The 21151-nt window shown below is 30.5% G+C and overlaps 2 protein-coding genes across 2 annotated transcripts in view; both read right to left on the minus strand.

Annotated features, from left to right (window-relative positions):
- Tace (ADAM 17-like protease Tace) overlaps nucleotides 1-15685 on the minus strand; it is a 100901-nt gene extending 85216 nt beyond the window's left edge. The window contains exons 1-3 of the mRNA XM_085809821.1: nucleotides 15386-15685; nucleotides 8513-8651; nucleotides 5085-5218 (exon numbers count right to left, since the gene is read on the minus strand). Of these exons, the coding sequence (XP_085665947.1) occupies nucleotides 5085-5218; nucleotides 8513-8651; nucleotides 15386-15443 (331 nt within the window). The 5' untranslated portion in view covers nucleotides 15444-15685. The remainder of the gene's footprint in view (nucleotides 1-5084; nucleotides 5219-8512; nucleotides 8652-15385) is intronic.
- Nucleotides 15686-18379: 2694 nt separating this feature from the next.
- On the minus strand, nucleotides 18380-20610 carry LOC146992772 (uncharacterized). Its single transcript, XM_085809068.1, has 2 exons — nucleotides 19639-20610; nucleotides 18380-19302 (listed from the first exon to the last, which is right to left on the minus strand). Exon 1 carries the CDS (start codon nucleotides 20608-20610, stop codon nucleotides 19648-19650), a length of 963 nt encoding a protein of 320 aa, XP_085665194.1. The 3' UTR covers nucleotides 18380-19302; nucleotides 19639-19647.
- Between the last annotated feature and the right edge of the window lie 541 nt (nucleotides 20611-21151).

The raw sequence follows: 21151 nt of genomic DNA on the forward strand, positions 1-21151 counted from the left end.
TTGTCAGTTGTTCATGGTACACCTCTCTGTAAGCCAACATACTTTACGATAATACAATTCTGGTGACATCATTGGCCCACAAATATCTGCATTAGCATGAGATAACTTATGCAGATAAGGGGGAAAAAATGATCTCGTCTCCATTTCATCTGTATTTTTAGCATTTTATCTTCTACCAAAATTTTTAATTGATAATTTGGAGACATTTCCTTAAGTGCTAATGCATTTCACCATATTAGCTTTAATGTTAAAGTCAATAAAAAATTCTTGTTGAAAGGTTCCGTACATCCAGAATAAGAGATTTCAATTCTGTTGAATGGCTCCATGTATCGAAATAAGATGCATGTATGTTTTCCTTTGGGTTAGATTTATCTTTTCCCCCACATAAATATCATTCTTTTGAATTTAAAAGGTTTTTTTTTTTAAATTATTTTATAGTTAAAATTTACTATCATGCTTGTGAAGCTATAAACTAATATTTTACAATAAATTCAAAAGGAAAATCATTTTTAGTTTTCTGTACCACTTAACCAATTCTATTAAATGGCTTCATATGTCCAGAGTAAGAAACTTCAACCTTGATAAAGAAGTGAGAATGTTACATGCACTAATCTTTATTTTTCGGTTAGATTAATTTTTTTCCACTTTTGCATGTAACAGAGTTCGTACACATTTCTGCACATGGAAATTAAGTACTTTTAAGGACTTTTAAGGACAATTAATGAAAAAAATTAAGGATCCATGAGCAAATGCAAACTGAACAAATTCAATTAAAAATACAAGCTATCGATACCTGCATTTCACATTTGTAATACCATCCTAAAAATAAAGTAGATCCCTAAGTAGCATGCATTATTACTAAACATGAATTAACATAATTATTAATAAGTTTGAAAATAAAATAAACTTTAAGAATTGATCAAGTAGCATTTAATATTTTACACTTATTGGATATATTTGAAAGAAGTGACATTTAGGTTTTACTAACAGTTAGCTTTATGTTGATTTTTTTTAATGTCTCATTATGTCACATACTTGGTCAGTCTAGAGGTTTAGTAAATAGCAGGTAGATTTTATGTCAAATGGCATAGGTTAAAATGAGAAGTAAGATCATAATCAGCATGATTCATAACGAAAGACTGAATGTTGTCACCGCTGCTGCTTGTTTAGAGAGAGACCTGTTGATTAGAACAAACTTGACAGGCCTGATGTAGGCATGGTTAGCAAGTGTTGAAAGTTAGTCAGGCTCTGTTTAATGCAGTTAGTGTCATAGGTTCGTGTAGAGTTCCAGGGATTATAACCCAGTTAATATACTTTAAGGTTCCAATAAGCCATTAAAGCACCAGAGGTGATAAGTTATTTTGTATTATTTTAAGTCTCATAGATGCAAAGAATAAGTTTTACTCAAATTTTTACATTTTTGTATTTTATCTTGTGACCACAGTGGGTATTAATGAAAAGCAATAACTCGCTTTAATGTGTAGAGATAATTTTTAAGGGTAAGCAGTTAGTTATAAATGATTAAATTAGGTAGTTTGATATCCTTAGTCATTATGGATTTACATGACTACTATTAAATTTTATTTTTTAACAAAATTTATTAAAAAAGCCCTATTAAAATCAAAATTTAATAAAATTTCATAGTTTAAAATACATGTAATTTATGGCATTGATTCTTAAACGATATTAGGATTATTACACATTAAAAGCTACAAAACATTTATGTTTTGTAACAAAAACACTCAACAAAATATTTATCCATCATTTTAATTTTAAGCCTTCCCAAACATTTTGGCTAGTTTATATCAATTTCCTTCTCTTTAAGCATCTTTTCTAACAATCACAGATTTGTCTTAATATGCAAACCACTGCCCTCACTAGTTTCTGCATGCTTTATCTCCTAACATGTCAACCTCTCCATTCTCCTAACATGTCCCACCTACGAGGGTTTACTTTATCTGCTAAAAGTTAAATAGTCCAAAACCTCTGACAGACGTGAAGCATATTATCGCTATGTCTGAAAGTAACTATAATATCAGACAACGGTTTAAATAAGAGGCTTATTTAAAAAGAACTTAGAACATAAAGGCACGTTCTGATGCTAACAAAATCAAGTACAGCTCATGGTGACGTAATTAAACAAGGACAGTCAAATTCAAACTAATAATGTGGAGTAGTGGTCAAAGACAATACAATTTAATTTAATCTGGCTCAGTAACTCTATCATATAAGGAAACAGAAACGGGAAAATATAGTAAAGGCTGAGATCATAAACAATTGGGTAATTTAAATAATAATAATAACTGCACATATCTTTGAAGAATAATTTTCTTTATGTATACCGTTTCTTTCTTCAACATGTTTCCTTTTCATTTTAGAATTTTTGGATTTAATTAAGGATTTCTGTTATTCTAAAAAACACTAAATGCATTTAGAATGTATAGAAAAAGTGGCTAATTTTATTTCTTCAGTAATATGAACATTTAGAAGAAATATGAAATATATACGGTAAAGGGCGATTACAGAGCTGATGTGGCAAAATTTTTAGAATTTAGTGGCACACCAAACAACAAAATCTAGAAATGGCAGAACTTTTAGAATTTAGAGGAGGCACTGGAAGCAGAATTTACAAAGACACTAGGCAGCAGAATTTAGGATCCACAGAGATTGCATCAGGTGGGAAAAATGCCTAATGCCAGCCAGCTATATGTATGATGCATTAGGACATATTAGATGAATCTTTTAAATTGTAAGTTTTCAATTTCTTTATTAATAAAAAAATCCCTTTTTATAATTCCTGCCCATGTGCTAAGATTAGAAGCATTTTTAATATTTTCCATGCTTGAGTCTAGTGAAAAGTAGAGAATATAAAGGGAAGATAAACATGTTGAAAGATTCTAGTATCAGAAGTAAAACATTCAAATATTATGTTTTCATAGTTCTTCCAGATGTTCTCCAAAAAGTAAGAAATTCATTGCAAACTTTCTGTAAAATGCATCCATTACGTGTTGATACCATACAGACATTTCAAATTTTGTCACATATTTCTCGAATCTACTAGAATCGTAGGTCTATAAATCTTGCTTTCTTCTAAACCTTCCAAGCTGCAATGACTAAAATCCTAAAGAAAAATTACTCCTACGAATTCTATAACAGCAAAAAGCCAGAAATATTTTGAGAAAAAAAATCAGAGGGGGAAAATGTAAAATTAATTTCAGAGAAAACTGATGCATATGAGCCAATAACATGGGAAGACTCTTACCATAAAAAAATTAAAAAGAAAATATTTTAAATTAATTACATAGCTATTTTGCTTTTGCTAAGAAATGTTTTGTAAATTGTGCTTTATAACATTATAACTTGTTTATTTTTTCAGATTCAAGATATTGCATAAGTGGCCAAAACGGAATTTATAATATGGCAGCGAAAAATAAAAATGCTTTACTTTAATGTTATTTCTTAAAAATAATTACAATATATTACCATTATTTTAATGATATTTATCAATGTTATAATGTTCTAAAAAAAATCATCGAAAATTTCTCAGATCTCGGAATTAAAAATGTTCTATAGAAACTGATCTCAAAATCACCAAAATGTTGATAAATCGCCAAATTTAGAACCGTTTAATAAAAGAATTCACATCCCCAAAAGCGAAAAACAAATTTCGAGATGCTTATATTTCATTTCTTGCCTAGAAACTCAAGTATCCTATCATTTATATTAGAAATAGAAACAAATTATAACCCATGAACCCATTCAAAAGATAATCATATATGTCAGTGAATTGCCAAAAATATTCCTCCAAAATGCTAATTCACACTCAAAATGGCAGTCGTAAAACCAGACAGAAATTTCAGATGATTAAAATTAAGGACCTTCTGCCGAGTTTGGCTAAAATTAAGGACCTTAAGGACCAAAAATCAATTCCAAAAAATCTAAGGACTTTTAAGGACCGTACAAATCCTGATGTAAGTGTCACTTCTTCTTTTAAAGTTTTTATTTATTTATTTATTCATTCGCTTAACTTGTTTATTACTATTATTAAGGTTAAACTTTAAATTTACTATCATAACTGTGAAGTTGTAAATGAACATGTTAACAAACAAAAAATGAAAATCACTTTTATCTTTATAAAGTGAAGCTACTTCATCTGATGTTCTTTACAGAACCCAATAATACTCTGGACTGCACAATTTCTTTTTCATAATTGGTCATTTTTCACTTGTACAATATTTTTAAGAAATTCCAAATAATCACACATTCATTATCCATGAGATCTGAGAAGTAAACTGAGACGTTTTGGAGCGTTAATGACATGTGAAGATTCCCATATTATTCCCTTTGACCTCAATAAATGACTGGTTCATAATAGAAGAAAGAAAAAAGAAAAATACTTTCTGAAATGTGATACTGACTGAAAGGACTAAGAGAATAACACTATTAAATAGGTAATTAACTGATAATGGCCAATTAGTTTTTATGATAGAACGTATTTGTAGCTTGGAGTGACTCAGGATCCTATTGGACTACTCCTAGTTTAACAAAGAAATGACATACCACATTATGAAGATCTTAAAATATCATTTACACTACATGAACAGCTATACCTTCATGGCAAACCCTTTGAAAATAACCACGATTTCTGAGAATATAATTAAATAATGATAAAATATGGTACTCTTCTGTTATCGGGACCAGATTCAAAAATGTATATATGTATGCGTGTATGTATGGATGCATGTGCATATATGTGAATATGTACACACACAAATACATCCGTACATACATAATTACATGCATACATGAAAACATCCATCCATACATAGATGCAATATATACACATACTTCTGAATTCAGTCTTGATAACAGAACAGTACTTAAAATATTTTTGATAGTAACATAATCATGTTCTTTAGAAAGACCATCTCTACAGAAAAATAAATAAATAAATAAATAAATAATAATCATTCAAGGATGGTCTTTTAACAGAATTTTCACTGCATTTCTATCCTAATGATATATTAAAAATGCTAATATATGCATCTAATGGATTTTAAATAACTCATTCACATATTTCTTACCAAATACTCTTCCTTCAAAGAATGTATCTTTATCCACCCAGAGAGATTGCTTACGACCAGTTTTATCCACTGTAAATGCTTTAAATCGGGGAGACAACAGCCCTTGAGCAGGATTTAATATCAGACGAAACTTTCTATAAAAGTTAATAATAATACATATTATAGTTGCATTATTTTATAAAGCTTTCAACTATCACAATGACTACATTTAGGCACAATTTCATTAAATACAATGAACAACTACAAGACTGGATAGCAATATAAATTATGGGTAGTACTTTTAAGAACAGAATAGTTTTATTACTCAGTAACTACAGCATCTAGCAAATTCTAAAGCAAGTTTTACTTTGTACTGCTCTTACTACTGACTTTTTTTTACATCCTTGTAAATCATAAAAATAGCAAATAAATAAATCCTTTACTATAGAATCTCACTAAATACTAATTTGTTACAGCCAACTAGTGCTTAAATTATATTTGAGAAAGGGAACTGTCAACAAGAAATAATGTACTGAAACTGAAAAAACAGAAGTATTTTACAATATCTTTCCCATAGCTGCCAAATTTAAAATCTTAAAAACTGGGAGAAACTAGTAGGGCACACTGCATGGTGACACTTTTTCAATGGAACCTCCAAAATGACTTTTATTCACTTTTCAATGCAAGATTTAAGTTACTAAACTATTTGCAAATTAATTCTGATGTTAAATGTATTATTAACATTTAATTTGAATTTCATCTAATTTTCTTACACTTTTATATTCAGAAAATCTGAAGTAGTGAAGGAAAACTTTTACTTGTTGAAATATGATGAAAATAAAATTAATAATTAATGTACATAATAATTTGAGTGGATAAACTCAGTAATATACCATATCTTGAATTAAACAAAATTAAATACAAATGTGAACTGATTAAACATTGCTTGAATCGTCATTATTAAAATCTCTCTGGCAGATTAAGACAATTCAGATCAAATGAAATTTAATAAGATCAATAAAATGTAATAAGCAAAAAATAAAATTCAGATGAAATAAAATTTAATAAGAAAAATTATTTTAAAAATCATTAGAGGTGGGGGAATGTAATTTCATTTTCTGCTGGTAAACATTTTCCTTAGTAAAGTCTAAAAATTAAAAAAAAAAAAAAAAAAAAAAAAAAAAAAAAAGGAGATTCTATGTACCATGATAGTGGAAGATATGATGAAAAACTGGAAGAGTTGGCAGTTATGTCTTCCTGAATACTGATGTTACAATTCATACTATTTGCTGCAGTTATTCTTTCTAAAAAGTGATAAAATGTATTTCTCAGATCGTATGATAATTACCATTTACTCTGCTTTTTTACCAAAGTGCTACAGAACACAACCCTTAAAAGAAAAAATTAATAAAACACAGGTATCAAAGCAAGCATGCAAATCTTAACCATTTAAGGAATTTCACCAAATTACAGCAAACTGTCATTAAAAATAATTACGAAAGATCTTTGCTAGTCATCAGGATTAAAATATCTTCTGGAATATTAAAATATGTCCGAATCCTGATATTCCCGCAGAATCTGATTTTAGAATTTTTAAACTTTTAAAACTAAGCTATCATACATGTAAAACTAAAGGTTACTTATTTATACAAGTAGTAATGGATGAAATTTTGGATATTTAAAAAATGAACATGTTAGAAGTAGCCTATATTACAACGTCGTATGCAAAAGAGAAATGGTAGATAACTGCTGCCATAAAAAATAATTTTTAAGCAAGTATCTTTAATTGTATTAAGTTATATATAGCTGACTGAATTTTTTATATGCATTTATTTGCTTGCAATTCAAGCGCAATATATTTTTTTGGTACTTTCTTGAAGTTTCAGTATTTTAAAATATTTACAGTAAAATTTAAATGTCAGTAAAGTGCGATTATAAAATTTTCTTTTGCAGGCCAAAAGGATTTTGAGAACATTATTAAAATTTCAATACATGAAACCATGTACCTTAGGAACAGACAGTTACATTACATATAACTCATAAGCTAGATTTTAAAATAAATAAACTCACATTAATTAGCATATATTTAGAAAATATATGACTATAACTCTGAATGCATCTAATTTCAATATGTATTAGGAATCTCTATTTTTTTACACAGGAAAGAAAGTAAAATATCATCAAAAATATAATTATCTGACTATCATGCTTATTAAAATTATTGGTTAGAGTAGATTTAAGGGTGGCCCTTGGATTAAAATATCATCAAAAATAAAATTATCTGACTACCATTCTTATAAAAATTATTGGTTAGAGTAGATTTAAGGGTGGTCCTTGGATTATCGCCAAGTTGTTGTTTCATTTATAGTAACCTGAGTAGTTAAATGCTATGGAAACTTTATTTTGACGAAATTGGTTTCGTGATTGCGGTGAATTTGAATGATGGGGAAAAATTAAGGGCTTGTTTGTGTGTTAGATGTAGCTTAGGAAGTACAGTGATTATTTCGTGGTTTACATGGTAAAATGGCTGAATATGGTATAAGATTAATTTGAAGTTTCTGCATGATGTGGAATGAATGGGGAAAAAAAGCATTAATTGACTAGTGTGTAAATGAAAGTTTACTTAGTAGCCATTGCAAGTGTCCTGTTTGTAGGAAGGAAATACGTATGGTCGAATGTCGGCTGATACTGGCACGACAGAGGATATTTTTTGCTCTTATTTTTGTGATTTTATGTGGTATACACACATTCTAGTTCAGATAATTTTAGGAAGTTTTTGGATGCTGTTAAGGAATTTTGTTTGACTGAAAACTCAGAAATTTATAAATAAGGTAAGTCGATATTTCCTTTGTGTACTGCTGAGATGAATTTCCTTTTTTATGTTGCTTCACTGTTTAATTTAAAATGTAGTTTATTGAGATTATATATTTTTTGTTGGCTGCTCCTTTCACTTTTTAAGTGAATATAGATCGATGTGTATATGGACAAAGTCAAGGGAGTGCACAATGCCTAGTTTGTGCAATTCTCTGATGCATTTTTAAGTGGAAATAGGTCGATGTGTACATGGATACCAAGTTTGTGCGATTCTTTGACTTTTGATTTTGGATTTGTGTAGCGGGAAAAAGTGAAAGAATTGCACAAACTTGGTGCCCCTTGGCAATAATTGGCGCCAAAAATCGCCATTATTGCCAACGGGCACCCGTAAATATATTTTTACCAAATTACTTCTTTAAAAAGATATGACAGCTTCTCATATTTTGTCTTACTTTACAAAATGTTAAGTACACAAAAATACATCTGTACTAAATGATGAATAGGGAAATCAAAATTTCACTGAAATTATGGAAAGGTAAAGTGATAGCTATAGGACTGTTAAAAGGAATTAACGTTCCCATAAATTGTATGGAGAAAAAATACCACAGACATAAAAGTATTTCTTAATACATTACCTCCCCAAAGCTTTAAAAGACAACTCTTTAACTGTGTTAAAATGGTGTGAGCTTGGATGTATTCCTCGTTTTGCAATACTATGTCCAAAATCAGATGCTCTTAAAATTTCATAGTATTTCAGCTGATAGTGTGTCGAAGCTATAAAAAATGAAAATTATTTTAATAAAAAAAGTAAATCCTAAAACAAGCTGACAATAAATATTATTGGAGAAGTAAAACAAAGCATTATATTTGCACTTTGGCAGCTGACGAAGATGGTTCTGTAGTTAACCCATCAAAACTAGTCCTGGAGGTTTACAAATATAATACTGATTTTTGTTGTTTTACTTCTCCAATAATCATTATTTTGTACGTTATTTTATTTTAACCTAAATTAACAATAAATAGTTAAAGAAAATTTAAGGAACATCACTTTTAACACCTAGATAAAATTCAAACAACATTTTTTAACTCTAGAACCAAACCAACAATCAGACTGATTACGGATAAAGTTTATCCCCTTTCCACCATCTGAAGTGTTTGAATTCTGAGGATGAGATTATATAATTTCTCAGAAAATTAGTCATATATGTAGCATATAAAATTTCAGAAAGAAATATATTTAAATCCAAGTTAACAGACATTTATACATATGTGGATCAAAAGGAAGAGGTTACAAGCATCAGCATTTGGAAAGTAATTATTGTGGAGGGAATACTTTTCCCTCAGATTATTGACAAATGGCACTACTTGTCTAGCAGTGGTTGTTACAGTACGTAGAGTTAAGTTCGCAGATGCTTCAGAGTGACTGAAATGGTAAGATGTTTAGGAAAGAGGTTTTACTTGGAGGTGTGAGCCGTGATTCCTTATCCTGATCAAGTATCTGGAGTGTGGAAAAACTGTTGCTGCCAATCATTAGTACGCCACTTTGACAAGGTTACAAGATGAAAGCGCCCTGTCATGTTGGATGACAATATCATCCTCTTGCATTACAATGCCTGGTCGCATACAGCTAGCCAAACTCAAGAACTGCTGCAAATGTTTAAGTGGGAAGTCTGAAGTCACTTCCCCATACAGCCCAGATTTAGCATCCAGTGAATATTTACTTTTTCCAAAACTGAAAACACATTTATCTAGAATGAGATTTTCTTCAGATAGTGATGTGAAAACAGCCACCAACAACTGGCAGAGTTGTGATTTCTTCCACGCCAGGTTAAACAAGTTGGTCCTGCATTCAGATAAATGCCTAAATACAGAAGGTGTTTAAAAATTTTTGTATTGATTTTACAAAGATTTGTATATAAATAAACCTCAGAATTTTATTTCCTAATATATTCAATCTGACAGCTCTTTTGTTGAACTATCCTATTACATCTTGATTTCCAAGATAAATGTCATTTTCCTTTTCCTTCAAGGTTGATTTTTTTTTTTAAGCTACTCCTTCACAATCTTCCACAGTCCATTCAATGTTTTGGGATGCCACTTATAAATAGTTTGTTTTAAAAGTCCAAATGCACAGTAACCAATAGGAGACACATCAGGGAAATAGGGCGGTATGCATTTAAAGCGAATAGCTTCAATACCAGCTTCATTTCTCATTTTTTCAAAAAATAGAGCAGTAGATTTAGAGGTATCGTTTGGAGCCTTATCCTGATGAAACTTAATACAGTGAAGATTGTTTGGATAATGAGATGGAATTTCTTTTATAAAAACAGTTGAAACATACTTCTGATAGAAATCGGAATTAATTTTGACATTTAATTCATAATTTAATATTTTTCTACTTTCCTTATTTCAAGTTTTTCGCTATAAAAAAATCCAGCAATAGCCAAAAAACCTTTAAAAAAATGTTCCTCATTTTCTCCGAACCAACATATTAAGTTTTTTTCTCCTCTTTTTTGGTAGCAAATCGATCTTTTTTTCTACTGCAATCAGATAAGTATATCCAAGCGTCATAAATTGTAACTATATATTTCCATTTCCCACCTGCCAAATAATTTTCATACAGATATCTATACATTGTCTAAGACTGAGAAATATGTTTTGGCATTAACCGCTTCCTTACCAATTTTTTTTGAAAAAAGTTGCAAAAAATCATTACATTTTAATTTTATTATTAAATACAACAAAACGAAATAAATCAAAATATGTAGGTTTTAAGTTGAATTTTTAATTTTTTGAAGGTGTAAAAGAATTTAGTTTTAATATTGGTTTACTATCCCAAGTTATCTAAGGCAAACAAAAAAAAGTTAAATATTAGTCGGTACTTTTCCGCTTCGCCGCCTCAAATCTCGCCAAGTAAACTTTATTGGCAGAAACACACAGTATACACATAAAAAGTGTTGACAAAAGTTAGTCCTAAGAATTTTTTATTTTGAAGGTATAAATATTTTAATGTCGTTTAAAATTTTGTAAAAAAGCCAATAAATAAAGACAATAAATTTGTAAAAAGACATTAATTTAAGAATTTACTATGCTTTCATTGTACAACATCCTGATTCGCCGGTTCATATCCCGTGACCCCCAAGTGATCTCATCTCACGTAAACTACACTACAAAAATCTAATTCTCTCAGTACTTATCTACATTATTTCAAGTTAAATCTTAATTTGGAATACAAGTTTAAATGCAAGAACTATTTCAATTCGTACGAATAGCTTACTCAGAAATTAAAGCCACAGTGCTTTACTTCGCTAGTGCATTCTCATTAGAATTGATGATTTTAACCCTTGACATTGCCTTTTCTATATTTTCGCCATCGGATGAGCAATGTAATTGCATCATAATTGACTTAATTACCACCCGCGAATGGCCTTAGGGCAAAAAATTGAACTATCTGGTAAAAATTATATGTAATTGTACGCCAGTATTGAAAGAAACAGTCAATCTGAATAGAAATGGCTGTGACTTGTTTTGAAAATGTAAAAGGTTACCAGTGAGGATATTTCATTTGGCATCGGTCGTACCATTACTGGTGACTTTATCGCTTGCACCGGCAAAACGGAAAAATACCTGTTAGTCTTTTTATGATAGTTTTTGAAACAATGGAGGACACAAAGTGATACCTGACATTCTGTACACTGGCATCTGGTCTCTTTTCTTACTGAATTACCGCTGGAATCTCTTTTACGGGAGAACAGAGTACACAGTCTCTTTGGATTTGATTTAAAAAAAAAAAAAAATATTTTTTTCACCTCTTCATAATCACTATCTGAAAAATCATCGCTTTCGCTATCTTGCATCATTGTCATTATCTTACTTTTTTTCAGTGCAAGTAACCTTTTTTATACATTACTAATCCACAAGCCGACGTATACTATACAATAGGGAAACACATGACCAGTCCCGTCAAAAGCACCACGCAACCAACAAAACTTGGCAAACTGCGAATCAAAGCTGAATATTTCCTTTCATTTCCTCCAGGCCGAGTAAAACTGTGATAAAACAAATCGTACCAACAAATTCTGCTTCCCCGAGTTTTCTCGGGATGATAATTAACTGCAATATATACGAACCCGAGATACCTCGGGATACTCGGGCAAGCGGTTAAGCGATGAACATCATTTTTTTGGTTTTGATTAACTTTAAATCAGATTTTATAATTCTGTTCACAGTTCCTACAGAGATAGTTAAAAAATTTTTAATAGCTGTTTGGGGGGGGGAGAGGTCGGATCTTGCTTTAAAGATGAGATGCTTCTTATTTAATTAGAGCTGTATGTACATTTGTTGGGTATGAATTTTTTGCCTTTTTCCAAGTCATATGTAAACTTTAATGTTTCTTTCTTTTCATATAAATTATGTCACTTATTTTACGTGTAGAACATTAAAACCATGCTTTCCACATCTTTTTTTAATAATTGAAAGAACATATTTCTATTCAGACAGCGCAAAAATGATTAGTCTATATTTTATGATGCCCCTTAGATTATTGCCAAGTTGTTGTTTCATTTATTGCAAAACTGTTATTTCATTTATGGTAACCTGAGTAGTTGAATGTTATGCGAACCCTGTTATGACGTGATTGCAGCGAGTTTGACTGACGGAAAAATATTTGTAAGGGCTTATTTGGCTAATCTTTGGAATATGGTAACAGGTAGTTTGGCGACATTTTGGCAAGGTGATAAAAGTTACTAGCTAGGATTTTAGCAGTGTACATGGATAAAGTCAAGAGTGTGCGCAATGGCATTTTTGTGCGATTCTGGGATGTTTTTGTAAGTGAAAATAGGTTGACGTGTACATGGACGATACCCTGTATGTGCAATTCTTAAAAACGCGGCAAACAGTGGGCAATTCTGCACTTTCTCCCAATTTTGCACCTAATCTTCGTCATGATTAAGCACTTTTGTTCCATAAAATTTCTAGCATAAGCGTAATTCGGCTAGCAGATAGTTGGAAAAAAATTTTGAGGTTTAAAAAAAAAAACCATGTCTTTACTTTGTGAAAACAAAATGGCATCCAAACAAAAACTAGCAGGTTGCTGTAGCAGGGTTGGTCGCCAAAGTTTCGCCAAAAAATCGCCAAGTTACCATAATCCAAAGATTAACCGCTTATTTTTGTGTTAGATGTCTTATTTTGTGCTGTACACCATAGAATGGCTAGACGTGATGAGATTAATATGAGGTTTCTGTACAATTTGGAATGAAAAGGAAAAAAAGCATTAATTGATTGGTGTGTAAACAAAGATTTACTTAGTAGTCACTACAAGTGTCCTGTTTATGCGAAGGAAATGCATATGGTCGAACATATAGATCGTTCAGATGGCTTTGAATGGGTTTGTCACAAGAAAGGTTCATGCAGGAAATGCAACGAACAGTCTGGCACTAGGGAGGATATTTTTTACACTTATTTTTGTGAAAGCAATATGTATATTCTAGTTGAGATAATTTTAGAAAGTCTATGGATGCTGTTAAGGAATTTTGTGTGTCACAGACTGAAGACACAGAAATTTCTAAATATGGAAAGTCGATATTTCCTTTTTGTAGTATGTATATGCAATAACATGCATTTCCTTTTTTAGGTTATTTCATCGTGCGATTTAAAATGCAGTTTACCAAGCTTCAGTTGGCTACAAATTTTGCTGAAGCGTAACTTTGTTTTAACATTATATGATGTCATCATTCTCCTGAGTTTTTTAAAATGAAAATAGATCAATGTGTACATGGACAAGTCAAGGGAGTGCCAATGCCGAGTTTGTGCAATTCTCTGATTTTTTTTTAAGTGAAAATAGATCAATTCGTACATGATCACCGAGTTTGTGCAATTCTTTGACTTCTTATTTTGGTTTTGTCTAGCAGTCATCTTCAAATTGTGCCTTGTTGGCCTATTGCCAAAAATCCCCAAGTGGCACCCTGAAACATATTTTCACCCACAGAAACATAGCCTTCGATCCATTGTGTATTTTTCAGAGACAGAATAATTTTAAGAAAAGAATATTTTTAATGCTGCAGATGATAATTAAACCTTGTTCCAATTTGAAGCCAGTCTTATTTGTATTTTAAAACTAATATTTAAATTCATGGAGAAAATCAAAGTCGTTACAAAAATATGTGAATATTCTCTGTAGATTTGATTATTGTGGGAAAATGATAGGCAAATACGCCTCTTAATTTCCTTTTGTACTTTCTGACTATTGTTAATAAATAATTTTTAATAACCCTTCTAAGCTTTTCTTCAATCCACTCTCATATTAAGAACAGCAACAGATGTTGATTTGACTGTTCTATCACTGTCTGACAGCTTATAAATCATTCCAGAATAGTAATAGTTTCAACTTCAAAAAAATGTTATGTATTTTGCTTTTCGCCCACTCAGCATTATGAAAAATTGTGAATACAGTATTAACTACACATACGGACTCTAAAACATGCTATGATTCTGACTGCCTGACATTTTTAAACAAAGAAGTAACATGCCCCTAACACCTTCTAAAAACAATGACAATTTAAAATGTTATGAAAGAAATGATATAATATATTCTGTAAAAGCACATTTTACATATTAGCCAATTGAAGCATTTTATTGTAATTTTGTTTTACCTGCTATGGATGATTATGTATTACAGATTCAACATAGAATTTTCACAGTACACCCTAAAGAAGCTAGCAAGGAAACCAAAAAACTTTTTTAAAAAGTAAGATGGGAACAAAGGTTTCGATACAGAAATACGAATGAAAAGATATGGCATAATATAGTTGAGAAAGCCACTAGCTTGATCTGCAAAAATATATAGCTAAAATGATACTTTGATTATCCACGCTCAAAAGTCAAGAAAACATTTACATGGGGCATATGGATAACACAGAATGTTATCCGTATTTTAACATATTTATTTCCTTTTATGTTTAGCACATGATTCAACAACTTGCTCAATTAATTGCTATCCTTATGGTGCTCTGTATTTAATACATTTTACGTTGATATTTTCTGCAGGAAACTCCGCACACATTCTTTCAATGGATAAAAAGTATACTATATTTTTGAGGATTAATGATTAATTGGTTTTCAGACTTTTTTGGATGAATTCAAAATACAGTCTGTATATTAGAAAAATAGCCAGCATATCATTAATTTTTAGATTTGTCATTAAAAGTACGCAGTTTAGATATAAGGAAGACAGGAACTTCTCAAAGATTTGACAGCACATATAAAAACTCAAACCTTTCTGATCGTATATGTCTGAATATTTTGGAAGGATCCTGTCAATACATATATACATTCCTAATGATTATCTAAATTTGTATGTACAATTTACACGATTGCACAATGTATCAGTCATCTGCAAATAAATAAGGTACAATGGCTGATACAAGGCACTTATTTGCAGCATTATTAAAACTTCTGTCAAATGATTAACACATAAAATTAATAAAAATGTTTAAATTACTATAGCTTACAGATTCCAAGCTCAATTATCATTACAATAGTAGAAATCACAAGCCTTAAATTTAACATCGTTCGTGAAATGCCTTGTATTAACGTACATTAACGGCACGGCAAAACAGTAAAATTGCCAAAATATACACCGCATTTAAAATCTAATCTTATTCTCTACTTAACAATCTTCTCACAAAAGCAAAGCCACGATTATGTTTTGATCTTTCACTCAATTCCAAACAGAAACCAAGGAGGTTAGAATATAAGGAGGGAGCGTTCGCAGTTTCCTCCACTAGCGGGGAATGAAACTCCGCCGAACAAGCGGCGTCCATGTTTGTGACTTCAAAACATTACATTACGGCAGGGACATGTACGTGTTTCTAAGCTGTTCCGTGCATTTATTTTCCAGTAAAATTATGTTAAATTTATAATGAAATCCCCCGCTATTGTTGAATTTTTGTTTTAAATTAATAAAGATGATATCCATAATTTACTATGTACAGCAAATTGTTAAGAAATAGTTCGAAATCTAAATGCATGCGCATAACATTAAAGCCTTTAAAAAATGATGTTTCTGCATATTTCAGGGATTCGCTTAGGTTAGAAAATAAATCTTAATAAAATAAAACAGAATTCATTGATTTCAGTTTATGCGCATTTCATATTTATTAATCTCAAAGAAACTGCCTTTAATTAAGTTGAATTACAGAAATACACCTATATAAGTTTTTGGATACATTTTTCCACATGTTCAATTGTGTAAATATTTTACTTAATTTTATCACTATACTGCCCAGAAATTTGTAAGTTTATGCAAAAAATTTTTAACAACAGAACAGTTTATCTTAACTTAAAAAAGTGAATAATAATGAATATATAAAGAAAAGCATTGCTTTATTTAACACCTTTACAATTAATAAAAATAGTAACAATTGATTTCTTACTTTTCATGAAAGTTATAAAACGAATTAACTAAAACGTTCAAATTATACAATTTAAATCCTACCATATAGCATTGTATCTTAAGGAACGAAGATACCAGCTATAAACAGAAACATTAAAATGTATTTAATATATTTTGATTATAGTTATATTAAATAACCTATTTTAAGTCCTTTTTTTCACATCTGGAAAGAAAACCACGTGACATTGTGATATTTTTTGACATAGTTGTCATATTACATAAAAAAAAGAAAATTAATACTTACGTGGGAAAAATAATGCTCGGAATTTTTTTCGAGAATCTATTTATGCATCCATATGCAATACAAGCTGACATGCTTCAAAAAGAAAAGAAAAAAATGTTGCAATGACAGACTTCCTTGCACAAGTCACGGTGATAACAGGAAGATGGCCGCGAAGCTTCACCGTTTGAGTTGAACCTTCCCTCCTTCTTAAGGCTCCTCTAAACCAGGCTGAATCACTAACTTTTCTCTCTTGGCGAGGGAGGGACCGCGCTACCAATTTTGGCGCGTTTATCGCACACGCTGGCTGAATGTCTGCTGTTTTTTTAAAGATTTATTTTATAGACGCGCGGCATTCAGCGCACATAAACTTTTCGGATAATTTATTAATTCTCGAATAGTATATAGACGTTTTCACTTAAATAAAAATTTCGCGTATATTTTGTAAACATATTCAAAATAACTTATTCTTTAGATGTTTCAGTTTTGTTAGCAGACTAAAATAAATAAGATATGAATAAAAACTTTCAATAGTGTCAAATGGGGAAATAGTTAAAGCGTAGAGTGTGCAAATAAATTTATCTTAATGACATTTTAACAAAAATTTCCATAAAAACACTAAATTCATACTAAAAAAATAACTTAAGAATATGTTGTCATTTTAGTCTGAGGTATATGGAAATAATTGTGCAAGACTCTGAAGAAACACTTTCTTTTAAATGTGTGAAATATTTCATAACATATATGGAAGAAGAAAGTACAGCATTCTGTGTTTTGGATGATTTTCACCAAATGTAATATAAATACGAACTAGAAACCGTAATAAAAAGTCCTTCCTCTCCAATCAGATCACCTTTGTGTTGCATTGTATTTGTAATACTTCTAAAAATCCAATTTTTACCTAAATTAAAAAACAGTTATTCCATAAAAGATAATAAATTTGAACGTATATAGAATGAATTTTGTAATTTGAGTTATGTTACAAAATAATTCCTAGTTTATATATTTTATACTAATAATTTAGATAAAACCTGTCCAATTTAAGAATGTGTGTTAACCACATTCTTAAATTGTAAAAGGACGACTTAACCCCACGTAATTCATTTCAAAGCATAAAATAGCTTATTTTCTAATATTCAAAATTTCTAATAGTCATAAAATAGCTTATTTCTATCTTTCATAAGTTTATTTTCTATTTTACACAGCAACAGCATTTTCATGCAGTCAAGGTTTTTTAATTGCTAGTTATTATACATAATACTTAATTTTTAACACATTCTTATTAGAAAGCATAACTAAGAAACTTCTTTTTAAAGCACCACAGTGATTGCAATGAATGTCGTTAAATTTACAAAAGTATTGAAGATATATTGAACAGCATTATAACAAGAAACTACTGTACAAAATATGTAAATTTAGCATAATTTCTCTTTTAGTATTTGCATAGTTTCCTCCAAATGAACCTTAATGGGAAGTTATCTTGCAAAAATTTAAAAGTATTAAAATGGCCTCTATTTAAGATGTAACTGCATTTATAATTATTTTGTAATTGTGAATAGATTATATTATTGCAATTAGATTATGCACTTACAACATAATTGCATAAAGTAATGAAATTAAGAGTTCACAGATACAATGTAATATAATTACAATGCAATTATCTAAATTGTAATTATAATCACTTATTTAATACCACAATATTATTATAATCACAATGTAATTTAAATTGGGTACTATATTTGTATACCCTCCACTCAAATGGAGGTACTGATAAGCCTGGAAGTTATTATCAACAAAAAGCCTGTTCAGGACAGTTTGATGACAATTTCCACCGGGCGAAAAGTACATTCTTAAGCCCAGGCAAATCATGACAATAAAAATCATTTAGTCTCATGATTCACTATATTTCAAACCCTAAATTTGAATTCTGCACCAAATTATTTACCTATATTTTAACATACTTTATGAATTATTAGAAGCGATATGGCAAATATCTTCTAAAAATAACTGTAAAATATTTGTATCCATTAATTGATTCAGATACACACTTTTATTATTTAAGTATATCAAAATAACAGTTTCATGTTCCTGAAATACAAAAATTATGAAAAAAGTTAAAAGTAATATTCTTAGAAGCATATGATATTAGTCACCAGCTGCAAAATAGTTAATTTTTTGCCCTAAATACAAGTTTATTACACAGTAGTCAAATGTGTAACTTAATAACATGTTATATAAAAAATTAATGATAATAAGTTTATCAGAAATGAATTAATTCTGCAAACAAACTTTCTGCATTTGAAAATTTTCTACACCTGACGGGAGAAAGAGATCTAGTAAAATTAGATTTATTATAACTTCAGTTGGACCAAATACCTTCTCTCTATATATATGCATCACTAAAGAAATAAATAAAATTATCATGCTTAAAAAACAGATGTACCATACCAGTTTTTTTCCCCTTGTTACCCTTTACATTGAGAAATAACAAACAGTACAATGCTGAAAAATACTATCCTTGAAATTTTGTTTAAATGAAGAAACACACACCATCTTTTTATTTAAGCATTACACTTCAAAAACAGATACACATACCAATTTATTTTCACTAGCCTTTATACTGATAACATGCCATATAAAAATGAAAAGAATTATCCTTGAAATTTAGATAAAATGAAGTAACACAATGGGAAAATTTATGCACATGGACAACTTTTCTCTATTGCATGTTGTCTGACATGATCCACAAGTGCCTAAAAATGTATCCAAAGAAACACATTTCAATATTAACAAAAAATTGTTTACAGATTAAAATTCATTTATTTCATACCAGTATTATAAAGATCATGCATGAAACAAATCTGCTTTCCCATACTTTTAAGTAAAACTTAACTGAAATTTTATACTGGAAAATATGCTATATTTCTATATATTAGAAACAAGAAAATAATACCATAATAATATACTCATAGCCTAGCAGAAAGTAACATATATAACATCAAACACAGAAATTTATATACTCGTAGCCTAGGAAAAAGTAATACATATTACATAAAACACATAAATTATTTAATATAAAACATACATACCTTCTAAAATTATTTTACTTTTTGTTTCTTATTGGCCGATGCTGATGAATATGAAACGTTATGGGCTCTTTTGTTGATAAGATGCTGTGTAAGGCCTTTGCATCTAGTAATAAAAAAATTATCAATAATTACTTTCTTAAGATTACAGCATTTTGGCATGGCCACATGCGTACATTTATCAATTATTCTTTCAACTAATTCTTTTGTGATGGCTGATTGTAAACGAAGGAGTACATCTTTACATTTTTGAAATTCTCGTTCAGCTTCCCTACATATTCGATACATTCCTGAAGAGATGACCTTCAGTCCACCTTTATTGCTGTGTTTTGTAAGAATTGTGCGATGCTCGGGTATGTCAGGTTCCAGCATGTCCTCTGAAATGGTCATAGCTGTTTTACAATTTTCACATATGCTTTTTTTTTTCAACATCTTATTATATATGGCTCCTGCGATGTAATGTATATCATTTTCTTCCACAGCTGGGGGCAAGCGACGTTTCACTGCCACTGCAGAAGAGGTAGATGGCACTACAGAATTGGAGATAGGATGCAAGACCTCCTTTCTGATAGCAACCTCTAATTCAGAAGCATCAAAGAGGCTGTGGTCACTTTCAGAACAATAATTTGGATTATTGATATCCGAAATGAACTGTGATAGGCACACTAATTTCAGTGCTCTCTTGGCTTGCAAAGCAGTAGGCTTTGCACCCGACTTTCGTCTAATCTGTGAAAAGGCATTTTCCAGCGCATCTTGTGTCAACCTGCCTGGTAAGAAAAATGTAAACCCCTCGGAAAATAATTCTTTTGAGAGTTTCACAACACTCAATGTGCTCATAATAATGCCAGTTTGAAATGGCTTCCATGCTTTTCCAAATTGAACAGTTTCAGTCACATGAATGAATTTCAATAAAATATTAAATTTCTCATCTTGATTTTTGATAGTGATGCCTTTTTTTGGATGCCTTGCAGTCATAATTGTAAACCATTCTGCTACAAGTCTCAGCCACCATGCAGAAGTTAATGCTTCTTTTGCAACTTAGTGTAAAATAACTGCTTTTTCAATAGCAGCAGCTGTTTTTACAGAAAACAATTGCACAGCAGATGCCACATTCATCGAGGAAAAGTGTGTTGGGAAGAGATGAACTCTGTTCAAGTGATGTAGAGATCTCAGGGCAGCATCTGATTCTATCTCACTTGACCAGAGTCGTTTCACATACACTGAAGATACTATCCTCGATGGCAAGGCATGCTGCTGGCGAAATTCCTCTGGTAATATCATAATACTTGAAAGAAATGCATTTCTCATGTTTTTAATGAGATGTGGTACATCTGCAATACTGTGAATGAAAACATCAGGTCCTCCAATATTGTAATTTGTCTTCCTATCTGTCCTAGAGACAGATACATCCAATGACGACCACATTGCTCTGTTATTGCTTCCCATATCTGAAACAGAGGCTCTTACAGTTAAACCTATTTCTGTAGCTGCTACTACAGTTCTATGAATTAGATCT

The sequence above is a fragment of the Stegodyphus dumicola genome, chromosome X2 (genome assembly GCF_044657685.1).
Source record: "Stegodyphus dumicola isolate Sdum_Otavi_A_Nest chromosome X2, ASM4465768v1".
In the NCBI taxonomy this organism is placed as follows: Eukaryota; Metazoa; Arthropoda; class Arachnida; order Araneae; family Eresidae; genus Stegodyphus; species Stegodyphus dumicola.